Source organism: Astatotilapia calliptera, chromosome 14 (genome assembly GCF_900246225.1).
Source record: "Astatotilapia calliptera chromosome 14, fAstCal1.2, whole genome shotgun sequence".
In the NCBI taxonomy this organism is placed as follows: Eukaryota; Metazoa; Chordata; class Actinopteri; order Cichliformes; family Cichlidae; genus Astatotilapia; species Astatotilapia calliptera.
The window spans coordinates 12,122,941-12,136,702 of NC_039315.1; the positions used below are offsets into that span (position 1 = coordinate 12,122,941).

At 40.5% G+C, this 13,762-nt stretch overlaps 1 protein-coding gene across 1 annotated transcript; it reads right to left on the reverse strand.

Annotated features, from left to right (window-relative positions):
* On the reverse strand, positions 1 to 13,405 carry tsr1 (TSR1 ribosome maturation factor). Its single transcript, XM_026193144.1, has 15 exons — positions 13,202 to 13,405; positions 10,998 to 11,101; positions 10,679 to 10,907; positions 10,157 to 10,291; positions 9,600 to 10,051; positions 8,931 to 9,066; positions 8,354 to 8,538; positions 4,640 to 4,842; positions 4,377 to 4,536; positions 4,170 to 4,280; positions 3,939 to 4,071; positions 2,454 to 2,570; positions 2,141 to 2,281; positions 371 to 445; positions 1 to 284 (listed from the first exon to the last, which is right to left on the reverse strand). Exons 1-15 carry the CDS (start codon positions 13,326 to 13,328, stop codon positions 106 to 108), a joined length of 2,487 nt encoding a protein of 828 aa, XP_026048929.1. The 5' UTR covers positions 13,329 to 13,405; the 3' UTR covers positions 1 to 105.
* Positions 13,406 to 13,762: the final 357 nt, after the last annotated feature.

A 13,762-nucleotide genomic window follows, 5' to 3' on the forward strand; every position in this document is an offset into this window, starting at 1 on the left:
TTTGGATCAAAATAGATTTATTTAATACGCATTCCACTCTTTTAAAGTGTCCTGAAACCACTTGGATGTTTCTGTTATTACATGGCTTGTCATTCTGTCCCTCCACTATTCCATATCCAAGTCTTCCATTTCCACAGTGCCTTCTCTCTTCACCCAAGTTAAAGGCGCGGGCACATAGGGGTCATACGTCCACCGAGGATACACTCTCTTGTACAAATTCATCAGCACAGTGTCTTGAGAGCGTAGCTGATTGTCAAACACGCATTTCATGTGACCGTGTGTTCCTGAAAAATAAGAAATGGCAGTGAGAATCCACAGCAAATAAGGCACAGAGACACAGACACAGGGTTTTATTCTTAAATTTTCTCACCTAAGGCCTCCTTGATGTGACCTCTCCGACCCCATTTTGTTCGCAGCTCCACTGGCTTGAACCACATGATATCATCTGTAAAAGAAAGTCAAGAAAATTTTAATGAAAAAATTAGGAATTACAGTGGGGCAAAAAAGTATTTAGTCAGCCACCGATTGTGTAAGTTCCCCCACTTAAAATGATGACAGAGGTCAGTAATTTGCACCAGAGGTACACTTCAACTGTGAGAGACAGAATGTGAAAAAAAAATCCATGAATCCACATGGTAGGATTTGTAAAGAATTTATTCGTAAATTAGGGTGGAAAATAAGTATTTGGTCACCTCAAACATGGAAAATCTCTGGCTCTCACAGACCTGTAACGTCTTCTGTAAGAAGCTTTTCTGTCCCCCACTCATTACCTGTATGAATGGCACCTGTTTGAACTCATCATCTGTATAAAAGACACCTGTCCACAGCCTCAAACAGTCAGACTCCAAACTCCGCCATGGCCAAGACCAAAGAGCTTTCGAAGGACACCAAGAAAAGTATTGTAGACCTGCACCAGACTGGGAAGAGTGAATCTACAATAGGCAAGCAGCTTGGTGTGAAAAAATCAACTGTGGGAGCAATCATCAGAAAATGGAAGACATACAAGACCACTGATAATCTCCCTCGATCTGGGGCTCCACGCAAGATCTCATCCCGTGGGGTCAAAATGATCATGAGAACGGTGAGCAAAGATCCCAGAACCACACGGGGGGACCTGGTGAATGACCTGCAGAGAGCTGGGACCAAAGTAACAAAGGTCACCATCAGTAACACACTACAACGGCAGGGAATCAAATCCCGCAGTGCCAGACGTGTTCCGCTGCTGAAGCCAGTGCATGTCCAGGCCCGTCTGAAGTTTGCCAGAGAGCACATGGATGATACAGCAGAGGATTGGGAGAATGTCATGTGGTCAGATGAAACCAAAGTAGAACTTTTTGGTATAAACTCAACTCGTCGTGTTTGGAGGAAGAAGAATACTGAGTTGCATCCCAAGAACACCATACCTACTGTGAAGCATGGGGGTGGAAACATCATGCTATGGGGCTGTTTTTCTGCCAAGGGGACAGGACGACTGATCCGTGTTAAGGACAGAATGAATGGGGCCATGTATCGTGAGATTTTGAGCCAAAACCTCCTTCCATCAGTGAGAACTTTGAAGATGAAACGAGGCTGGGTCTTCCAACATGACAATGATCCAAAACACACCGCCCGGGCAACAAAGGAGTGGCTCCGTAAGAAGCATTTGAAAGTCCTGGAGTGGCCTAGCCAGTCTCCAGACCTCAACCCCATAGAAAATCTGTGGCGGGAGTTGAAAGTCCGTGTTGCTCGGCGACAGCCCCAAAACATCACTGCTCTCGAGAAGATCTGCATGGAGGAATGGGCCAAAATACCAGCTACTGTGTGTGCAAACCTGGTAAAGACCTATAGTAAACGTTTGACCTCTGTTATTGCCAACAAAGGTTATGTTACAAAGTATTGAGTTGTATTTTTGTTATTGACCAAATACTTATTTTCCACCCTGATTTACCAATAAATTCTTTACAAATCCTACCATGTGGATTCATGGATTTTTTTTTCACATTCTGTCTCTCACAGTTGGAGTGTACCTCTGGTGCAAATTACTGACCTCTGTCATCATTTTAAGTGGGGGAACTTGCACAATCGGTGGCTGACTAAATACTTTTTTGCCCCACTGTATGTCTGCAGTGACAGTAATAACAGTATGAGAACGTCCTCTCACCCCTGTTAAAGAACATGTAACGAACAACAGCAGAGCGCCTGTTAATTTTGAATGGGTGTCCACTCAGAACAATCCTCTTCAGCACAACACGCTGAGGGTCACAACTGAGCAGACTGCCTGTAGCCACAAGGTCCTGGATGCCTAGAAAGACACAGTAAGAAGAACACGTGCTCAAAGGCCAGTACAGAATTTGCTTAAGTGGATAATTAATCAAAACCACCAACAGGATGAATGGTCTAAAGTTTAACTTGAGGGCAGCCAGGCCACTAATTCAATTTACTCGTGTTGACGTAAACAGGACTTTCCATCTCACCATCATTCCTTTGCTTAAAAAGCAGGACTCCTGAAGGGGGGAAGGTGATGGGGGCATACAGTGACACTACAATGGGGGCATCTGGTCTGAGGAAGCGCTCCATCTTATGCTTGTCAGCTAGAAAAAAAGGTGGAGGGGAAAAAAAAAGATTTTATTAATAATAATAATAATAATAATAATAATAATAGTAATAATAATAATATATCCAACAGATATCTTGTTTCCAGAAGTAGCTTTTAAGATCATTATACTAATAAAGTAACTTGATTAACAGTTCTTGTTTTGTAAAGAACCGAAAGTCGACCTTACATGGTGGAAAGACATTTTTCAGTTTCTGACTTTTTCAGCTTAAGATCGACACATCTTAATTAAAATGTCAATAATAATAATAATAATAATAATGAAAAGGTTATTTTAATAATAAAAAGGTTACGTTTATGTTTTTTACTGGATGATACCTTTTTATACATTTTTTTTCAAAAGAACACAGCATAGCATTATAACAACAAATATTACAGTAATAGCACTCCCGTAATGCAAATGCATAGAGGTGGTTCTGTTTAAGGACACCGTCTCAACATCATAAAAAATAAAAAAAAATCAAGTGGTACAATGAACCCACCGAGTTCCAGGTGACCCATCATAACTAAATTCGTGGAATAATAGATACTAGATTAGCACCAGGTGTGTTTCAATATTACAAGATTTACTTGTAATATGAACCAGATGTTAAAACACTGCATTTAGTCTGCATGTTGGCTGGTTATGATATCTGATTTTTTTTGTTGTTGTATTTTTTAACCGATTTTTGCCCTCAACTGCAGTAAGTTACAGGAACTTCTCTCAGTGAAACAAGTGAAAATAAAGTGCTCTGCTTTTGCAAAGAGGCAAAACGACCTGCTGTACATCCACCTTTATCTGACATATTTTACCTTGGCAAACAGAAGCAGGTACAACATATTTATATAACAAAGCAAATGTCAGGTTCTTGTATAATTTTCAAGTGTTTATAAACTCACCAGATAACAGGATATCCTTTTCTCTCATCTCCATAATTTTCGTCATAACTGGTTGGATCTTTTGCTCATACCGAGGCTGCTAGCTTGCGGCTAGCTCTAAACTCTGGATAGTTTTCGCTTTAACCACGTTACTTTGTTAGCTTATTTAAAATGCCCATGTTCAGCTCGGTGAGGGCGATTTAACTGTTTGATTTGGTTTGTTGTTACAAACATTATGGCGGTTTGTGACTTAGTTTGGCAAGCTTTATCTCTTCTTGATAGCTATAGCCAAACAATAAACGATATGTTAGTTAGACTGATCAGTCAGTTACCGGTCAGTCAAGAATGCAGGAAGTTGGACGTTACAAGCCCTTAGCCCTGAATTGATACATCTCTGGCAATGCGTTTGATTTAAGTTTGTTTATGTAGGATCACTACTGCCGTTTGTTCTGATGAATGTACTGGATGAATTCAGCAGGTTTTCTACCTGATGTGTGTTGAGAGAAGATGGGAGAGGCTCGGAATCTCCGAAATCCACAATGGAACACAAGCTCCTCTTTAGATTTGATCGGTTCTGTGTTACTGGGGTGTCTCTGCACCAAAACATGCATGACTGACATCTATGCACAGAAGAAAAAAACATGAGGTCAGCAAAAATTATTCTGTGTAGCTGGTGCAGCTTTTCTTACGAAAAGGAAACATTTTCAGATGTGAATACCTTCTGTTCATGGGGCAAGAGAGACACGAGAACCAGAGGTTTGCCTGACTGGACACTCTCCATCACAGAAAAAGGCACATCAATGATGTGCAGGGTCACATACCAGCCATCCTGAAACGTGGAGGACAGCAGAGTGAGTGAAGCCAAAAATCATGGTTAAACATGAGAGCATTTACAGCTGAAGACAACTACTGTTGTCTACTTTACCATGGCTCCATCCTCCTCAGCTGCAGCCTCAGCCAATATGCGGCGGCGAGTGCGTTCAAAGCTCTGGAACTGGAATATACGCGAATAGTCGAGGGGCAAGTTTTCCATGGGGTCCCAAGGTGACGAGCGGAAACTTTTTAACCCCCTGTAACGCTGGAACCTGCGAGAACAGGACGGCAACCCAAACAAACAGGAAACAATAAATATTCCATCCCAAAAGGAAATGTAAAAGAAACAAAAAGCATAAAAGAAACGCTACTGACCTGATTCTAGCTGGAGTGTCGAGGGGCGTGTCCACCTCATCGGGGAACATTTCATTGGCTCGAGCGTCACGGTAGCGTTTTAGGCCTTCTTCTTCGGCAGCTTCATCCATATGTTCATCATAGCGCTGATCTGCACCCGCTCGCTCTGTGGAGCACACCTCTTCCTCCTCCTCCTCTTCTGAATCACAGCATGAACCTGGGTCCTGGGCAGAGAGGACACAGGACAAATTTAGTACAAGAGGTTTGAACAAAGAATGCAAGCTGCTCTCTGACCATAAACACAACAATCATTGTACTCATTTTTAGTGATCAGTGAAGAAGCTTTGATGCTTTGGCATTTACTAACAGCAAATGCAGTGACAGAGATAACACTATTGGTTAATTCAAGGAAGGAAGGAAGGTCATGGGCCACAAGGGGAATACGGCTAGCCTCACAGTAGTTTTAGTTTGGTTGGCCTTGACTTTAAGACATCTGTCTCTGACATTTTTGCCACCCAAACAAAATTTTATATGGAATTTTCTGTGCCAAGGCCAAATTTCAGCATTATATAGTAGATATAACTCAGATAACAAACAAACTATATTTTCAAATTACAAGACCACTGAAAACATGTTTAAATAACCTTTTACCAGCTGTGAGTCTGGCTCCCTCTTTTTAAAACCCTGAGCTTCTAATCCTAATATACTGAGTTAAACAAGTGTCCTGGGTAGGCATGGGCGATATATTGAATATACTTCATGTATCAAAAGTTTTTCCACGTACGATGGTTAAAATGGGTCTATCGGAACCATTGAGTATGAACTGCCCTGGCAATATTAAGCTTTTCAGAGGTTTTTTTGGAGCGACTGCATGACTAATCCTCCCTCCAAAGCAGAAGGTTTTCTGCACGGCACACTGCGCTGAGCATGCGTGTTTATATTCTACCTTATAAGAAAAAAAATATGGTGACAGCCGGAGTTTCAGACGAGGAAATGAATGAGACTGTAACTGAAGACGAGTCGGACAAGCTAGTTCCAAAGAGAAACATTTACTGGCAGTGGTTTGGTTTTCAAAAGGAGCATGTCAAACAAAATGCCATAATTTGCAAAACATGGCATAAAACCATTGCCACAAAAGGTCGCAGCACCACAAATTTATTCCACCACCTGAGAAGTCATCCATTGCAAAATGAAGAATGTTTTAAAGTCCGCATGTCAACATCTCCCCACACACCACAGAAAACTCTAAATAAACCGACCATGACGCAGATGACACTGGCGTCTTCGTTTGCCAAAGTGATCCCATACGACAAAAAAAAAGGTCTGTGTTGACCACAGACAGTGACTGTATGAATGATATATATGGTTGAATATAACATTTGTTTTTGGAGGCTAGTTAAACATATCGTGGTATATATCATATATCATGATATAGCCAAAAAACAAAATCGCCCAGCCTTACTCCTGGATAATGTTCTCTTGCTGTAATGTAATGTACTATATTGTTGTCCTACTGTTACCAAACACTTACTTTGTTAGTTGCTGCCAGTATTAACAATAACCAGACACAAATGGCAGGAAAACAAATGACATCAAAACGATCCTAATTATAGAAAATATTTATGTAACATAACCAACAACTCCGCCACAATAAACAAACAGCACCGAGGGGCCTTGTATGTGTGAATGGGATAAGCAATTGCCCGAATTCAAACTATGGGAATCCCTGCTTTGCATACATTTGAATTCAGTGTGTTACGTAAAGACACTCTCCAGTGCAAGACATCCACTCTTAAAACAATATCTAGAAATTGAGCATCCAAGGGCAACATATTTGGATAAGGAAATGAATCATCAAAGAAGACATGCTTTGCTGTGCTCCCTTGGCTGGCAAATTACAGGAGAAGCCAGACGCAAGAGCGGAAAGCTCTCAGCATGCGGCTGATACACAACCTTTCCAACATCCTTGCTGCAATAGTAATAATAATCATTATCATTTGAAGTACCCTTTCCACTATTGTTACCTTCGTCTAGATACGTATGCCTGTGCGCTAACCTTGACATCAAATGCATGCTAATAACAATCACAGATCGTAATGAACCTGTTGCATAAGGAAAGTTTCCCTGACTTCTTTTCAAGCGGAGTGGGAAATAAATAAATGGCCAACCCCTCCCTTCGTCCAGACAGGAAGTTCTGTTCACAAGACAGGAAGACAGGAGGCTTCTCTTGGGATTCCTGCTCCAAACACTATTGTTGTGGTGAGCAGCCTGGCACTACACGCCAGAGTCAGACACTGAGAAAATAAACAGTGCCTCTCAGCAGTGAGGTGCACTGCCTGTGGGTCACGTATGCACCGCTTCAGCCCCGGAACCGCCAACACTTTATTGCTTCTTCACAAATTACCATCCTCATCATCCTCCACAGGACTGCACCGCCTGACCTTAGCTACCGGTACACTGTTGCTATGACAACACGACCCCGCGCAACAAAATAACCATAAAAGGTATGTTCTGGCTGAACTTCTGGTCAAACTACTAAATGAGAAATGAAAGAAAAATTCCAAATATAACAACATTTGTACAATCACTGACACACAAACCCTCTACATCATCCATACTAGAATGAAAAACCTGTCGTAATCAAGTCATCTGAATCCTGTAGTGAGTCTCTGGTATTTTCCATGGAAAGCGTTGTTATCTAAGTAATTGGTAACTTACTGTACCTTGTTTTGCAGTAAAATGCTGTTAAACGTTTTATTAAATATGATACTACGGACTAAGGGCTTCTCTGAATTATTCAATTTTAGCATGTAAGCACGCTTTATTATTCTTACCACAGTGGTAAATTATCCAGCTTTAATTTTTGGTGGTGCGCCCACAGGTAGGCAAACTCGTGTGTTGTTTTTTTTTTAGTCTGAGCCTACTCAGGCCTCATGGCTTGAAACAGAGCACTTCTTCAATCATGGCGTGTCCACCCCAAGTTAGGAACCTGCCCCATTGAGAGCAAGTATCTTTAAATCTTGCTCACAAGTCAGGGAAGAATTGAGCAACAGGTTGAAAGATGATTAGTGCAGTGTCTGCACTGAAACAGACTGCTGTTACGAAGAGAGCTAAGCAGGAAGGCAAAGCTGTAGTTACTGAAACAGTAAGAACAGGGATACAGGCACGGGAAATTAGTTTCCTCCAAAGGGGGTCTCAGCCTTAAAGGTAGGGTGAAAAGCAGAGTCACTCACAGTCGTGCTGCTTCTCCCCTCCATTGAAAAGAGCTAGCTGACATGGTGAGGGCATGAGCCTAGGATATCTCCTGCATGCTTCCTAGGTGAGTTGAATGTCCAACCCAGGAAGAGACCAAGGTAGACTAAGGACAAGCTGGACAGACTACATCTTGGCTGGCTTGGGAACGCCTCGTTAACAAACCAGTAGACCTCAAGACCTAGCTAGACAGACGAGCTGGCTAAACAAAGAGATGTCTGAGCATCTCTGCTTAGATTATATCCTGACCTGAGCTTTATTTTAAAAAAAAAATACACTATTTATGTCCATTTCAATTAATGCCCACTTTTCAGTGTATCGCATTTTACAAGGCTAGGCTGTCATATCATTATAAACTTTATACCCGTCTTTTTTGTGAAAAGTTTTAAAAAAAGGAAAATTTAAACTGATACTTGCATTTTATTTATCTTCTGCTTCACTGTGTCATTAAAGACTTATGTCAAAATTACTTTAAATGTGTACCTGAGAGTCAATCTCCCCATCTTCTTTATCCATGGCTTCATCCATCATGTCATCATCATCATCGTTGTCACTACTTTCTTCATCCATGTCGCCATTCTCCTCCTCACCTTCATCAACAATCCACGTGGCCTGATAGTCTGATGTTCCTTTAGGGACCTTCATTACACGTTTTTTCTTCCTGGCTTCTAAAGAGAGAAACATCAAAAAACAACTTTGAATCCTGTGTTTTCCTGGCACGATAAACTGTATACTCTTGCATCAAGAAAAGCACATTACTCATTTCTATTTACTAGAAATGACTGAATTGCTTCAGCTATGTGTAACCATCCAAATTTTTACTGTACATCAATAACATTATAGCAAAGTCTTTGTTTAACTGGTTTGTTGTGTCTATTAAAACTGTCAATTAAGTTACATATATTTACATCAGTCAGACAGTTTCCCACTACTTGAAAGTATAAAGTGATATAGTTGTAACTTCAAATCAAGTGTGACTGTTCTAACACAAGATCTGTCATTTTGTATCTTAGTCATCATCATTTTCTGAGAGCATTATCTATAAATTCTGTTTCTTCACCTTCAGCTTCCAGCAGTTCTGATTCTGTTGGCCATGTCTGCTCTCCGTCCATGGGATCCACCTCAGCCTCTGCCTGCAGACTCTCCCTGTTGGATGGGTCCGCTTTCATGAGCACCCTCACAGGGGCCTCATTTTCCTGTGGGAAATGCAAATGAGCAGGTAAATGTGACCCATATCAACTAACACTCCAAAACAGTTAAAGGTGTTAAAGTTTCACTTCGCATTTAAACCAACTGACCACCATTCATTATATTCACTTTGAATTAGTTTTAATGGTTAAAAACAGCGTGGGGAAAATGCACAGAGTTTTAGCAGGGGTACATTCCAATTGTTATGCAACAGTAATATTACATTGATAAAAACAGATGCTGACAGTTGTAATGGATTACCTAACTTAAACAGGTTTCCATGCTTCAAGTTTGGAGCTATGCTTTGTATAGTGTGGAAAATGCATGCCTGAGTCCACAAGTGAGAAACAAATATCCATAATACAACTTATCAAAAAAGTCCAAAGCTAGGTAAAACTCCCCCAAAAATTTTAATTTTGGTGATGCAGTAGAGCAATAAATGAAGTCATTTATATAATTTATTGTTTAATAAAGTGTACGCTATCAGGTCTGCATGTACATTTGCAAAGTTAAAGTATTAAAAAAAAGCAGCAACAACTACCTGCATGTCAACATCTCCTCCTTTGCTCGGCTTCAGTGGTCTGGACACTGTTAAGTTCAGAGGAAGAGGGTCTACTGGGGCATCAATCTGGCTGAGCTGAAAATCACCATGACCACTGATGTGTACCAGTCTGTCAACCCGCAGAGGGCGGCCACGGACATACCCGGACACACAGAGTGTGCCCAGGCCAGTGGCTCCACTTGTACTATCAACAGGGTTGTTGGGTGTAAAAGTGACATGTTGAGCAATGAGATGTGACCGTTTGGAGCGGAAACCCAACTTTCTCTGTCTCTGAGTCCCCAGGTGTCTGAGAAGTAGTGTGGTATCTTGCTCGGAGTCCAGCGGGAAGAGACGAGCATCAGGAAAACGGGCCTCTGTGATCTTTGACAAAGCTCTTCTGGACTCAACCCTCTTCTTCACAGGGAGCTCAGACACACCCTGACACACCAGTGCTATGTAGGTTGAATATGGGAGAGAGACAAGGGCTTAGTAGAGGCACATCAGAAACGAAGTCAATTAAATTAAAAAAGAAAAAAGAAAGAAAGATTTATAATTACCATAGCTGGGGAGACCCTGAGCAAAGACGCAAGAGAGACAATAGTCTCCATAGGTGTCCCAGCCTTCAGTAGAATCCAACACAAATACAAGGCTATCTGCAATCTTTGTCACATCCAGTAGGGAGTGCATGTCAGCTATAAAAAGAGATTACAGAAGTGTTAAAGACACACACACACACAAAAAACAGAGTACATTTTTAAAATATTTGTTTTAGAATGTCATTTACTGAACACAACATCAATTTTACAACACAAAATATAAATAGATAAAAAAAATCGTATCTAAAGTACAGTAACATATCTGACTTAACTTCTTATTCTTCTATGGTATTCTACAGTATGTCACAAGTGTGTCAGCATTACCAGGGATGTTTACTTATTCTATGAACAAAATTCTCAAATTGTAATGTCTTTTACATTTGATAAACTAAAATTACATCAATAGATATCACAGAAGCAACACTACTTGTGCTTCTGGCTCACTTTTTTTTCCCCAAAGGAAATCTCTTTTCTAATGCTTACCTGTACTCTGACTTAGAAAGGTGAACCTCTGTTTAAAACGAGGCAGAATCAGCCCAAAACTGTCACTGACACCACTGATGCACCGGTCGTGATGTACAATGCCCCCAGCGCCTTCTCCACGAAGCAGCTTAGTGATGGCTCCAGCATCGGCTTGAGCATGTAGGGACACCACAACAACCAAATGAGGAGGACCATCCCTGCTGCCAAGACGTCGCTTTTCTGTCAGGACCTGGGAAGAGAGAAAGAAACTCAAGCAACTCCAGATTCGTTACATTAAGAATTTAAGAACAGCGATCCATCATGTGATATTTTAAATTACCATGTCTTTCTTATTCTTGCGCAGCTGGTTGGCTTTGTGCCTTCTGTCCATCTTCTTTTGCTCCTTCCTCTGTTTTTTGGTAAGGACTGTCACCGACACTCTGCCTGTGAGACATTGCAACACAAGTTATTTATTAATTTATACAATGTGTATAGTATTCTTTTAATATAGGCCTTACTACAACCCACAACCTTGCTGCTTAGAAAGAACTTCTATTCTAACACACACATATGGATCATGCTCCACTCTGCTGCACAATGTTAAAGCAGCTGAAGTCTAAGATGTCAGTAAATCTCGGCAAATACAAAAACAGTGTGTGAACATCGGCCGTTTGATTTTTACAATATCTTTGCTGCTTTAAAACATATGCTGGCAAGACAACCAATCAAAAACACCTGCAGAATGAAGTTCAAGTCAACACAACAGCGCAGCTGTTGCAGCAGACAAAGCTTCCCCACCCCCAGAGGGTCATGCTGATATAAATAAAGTAAGCAAAAGACCACACATTAGACAACTGGACTAAATTTTATATGCACAGTACTGATTTGTTTCATAGTCAATGAATTCAGTAGAAATGGCACTATACTTTGTTAGAATATTTTATTTTTTACAGCTATGTGTCAAACCTTATATAACAAGAGATAAAGCAGACTCTATAGACAAGAAACAGTCATTTTTCTTCCAAGAGTTTTCTGGTTTTCATTTGTATCCCACTTGTAGTTGAAACTGATATGCTGGTTTCACCAGGAGCCCCCAGAAAATTGCTGTTGTCCCCGCTGGCTAAAGTCTGCAGACAAGACTGTAGTGCTATACTCTGATAATCCAATAAAAAGATTACTTACATTAAACAGTCCACTTAAATTCTTGTTTAGCTTTTAAAGCCAATTGCCTACTGTCAATTATGCATTACTGCAGATGTAACTGATAAAACATATTACAATACAGACTGTACAATGACTGACATTTACCATTTAGTATTAGTACACATGTGCATCAGTGAATGAATAATAATGAATTTCATATTGAAGACAAATTATGAACAAATCCATACTCATAATAATCATAAATATCAATTAACTGAAATAATTTTTCATTATGTTGTTCTGTTTATGTTAAACTATTTTTACTAACCAACTTTGATACCACTGCAATACATACAAGCATCAATGAACAACAATGAGACGAACATTCCTTTGTTGTTTTTAACTACCACACTGCCTTATATGTAAATATATTTTTCCAGTTTGAGACTGGGGTTTATTTATACCTGATATATTGATGAATGACACATCACTGCTAAGGTCTGACAGCATATATGATGTTGAATAACAGCACAAGCCGGCTGGATGATTATCCATCAGCCATAATACATAATACATTTATTCTCACACATTAGTGGAGCGCCCTCTGTTGGAATCCAGTTTAACTGCAGTGCAGACACTTCAGTCATTTAAATCAACATTCCTGGCTTTTATTGAGCAGTGGGGGTTATTGTGTGTACTCTTTAGGGCACGATTGCGTCATCTGGCTGTATGTTAATCACGTGTGCTCAAATAATTTTTTATTAAAGTGTCCACGTTACTTTGTATCTCAGACATTCCAATAAATGTAAAATGCCGACAAATTCACTAATCCACAAAATTTAGGTTTGTTTACAGATATAAGACTTTTGCCTGAATATATTTGTTTAAGCTACAAGGTGTCCAAATGTGTTTGTGTACTGCTTTACGCTGAATGAAATGAAATGAACATTAAATTATAGCATAAACTATCATTGCTGTACTGCTTGACATGTAGTGTTACTATCTGACGATCATTCAAATCAGGTGTAAAACGTGTACAAGTCGGAATGTGAGCTTGAATTTAAATAGAACAAAAATGTTTTTAATGATAAACTTTCTCGGTGTAATACAGAGTGTTAAGTCCTCTGATTTTCCAGTAACTGGATATCTGGAAGACCCCCGGACCACGTTTAAATAGCTGAAGCTCATTGGCAATCTCCAGTTAAACACCAAACGAGGCTCGCAAGCGAATACAGACTTTCACTAAATACCTTTAAAAGAAAAGTGCTACGATATAAGATACTGTACTGAAAGGATTGAGCACTTAAAGCCCAACACGTGTACTTGCAGAAGCAACCGCTACATGCTAACAACACACATGTAAGCCCCAGGTTTAACGCTGTGCAGCTGGACGCGACTTGCCTTTGTTTTCCCTTTCAATTTCTCCTTTCGTCCGGTGCTTGCCATGTTTGTGTCCTTTATTTTTTTGTTTGTATATGCCGGGTCTGTGGCCCTGTTGTTTTTCCCCATCAGCAGCCATTTCCACCATGTGGGTATGTCAGCTAATTTACTTCCGCACTTGCAGCAACGTCACGATAGGGACGTGTCTTCCGGAAAGCTTTTCTTCAAAATAAAAGCTTGGATAAGCATTATTTGAACTTGCTTTGATAGTCTTGATGAAGAGGTGTAAATGAGGTCAAAAGGAGCTGCTCTGTGCCTCGGTGGAGGCACAGAGGCTCTGAGCACCTTCTTGTGTGCAGTGGTGATGGACAGGTTGATATATGAGGTCAGGCAGGAGTTTCTGTGGACTGCAGTGTTTACAGATGATGTTGTGATCTCTTGTGAGAGTAGTGAGGAAGAGAAAGAAAGCCTAAGAGGTGGAGGTATGCTCTGAAGAGAAGTGGAGTGAAAAGTAGAAGCAAGACAGAGTACATGTGGAATGAGGAATGAGGGGGAGACGGGTGTAACAGTGAAAGTGCAAGA

Coding starts and splice junctions, on each gene's coding strand:
- tsr1 (XM_026193144.1), bottom strand. CDS start 13,328: ATGGTGGAAATGGCTGCTGATGGGGAAAAACAACAGGGCCACAGACCC. Junction 10,052..10,156: donor TCAGGGTCTCCCCAGCTATG/GTAATTATAAAT, acceptor CAACCTACATAG/CACTGGTGTGTCAGGGTGTG. Junction 9,067..9,599: donor GAGGAGATGTTGACATGCAG/GTAGTTGTTGCT, acceptor CATTTCCCACAG/GAAAATGAGGCCCCTGTGAG.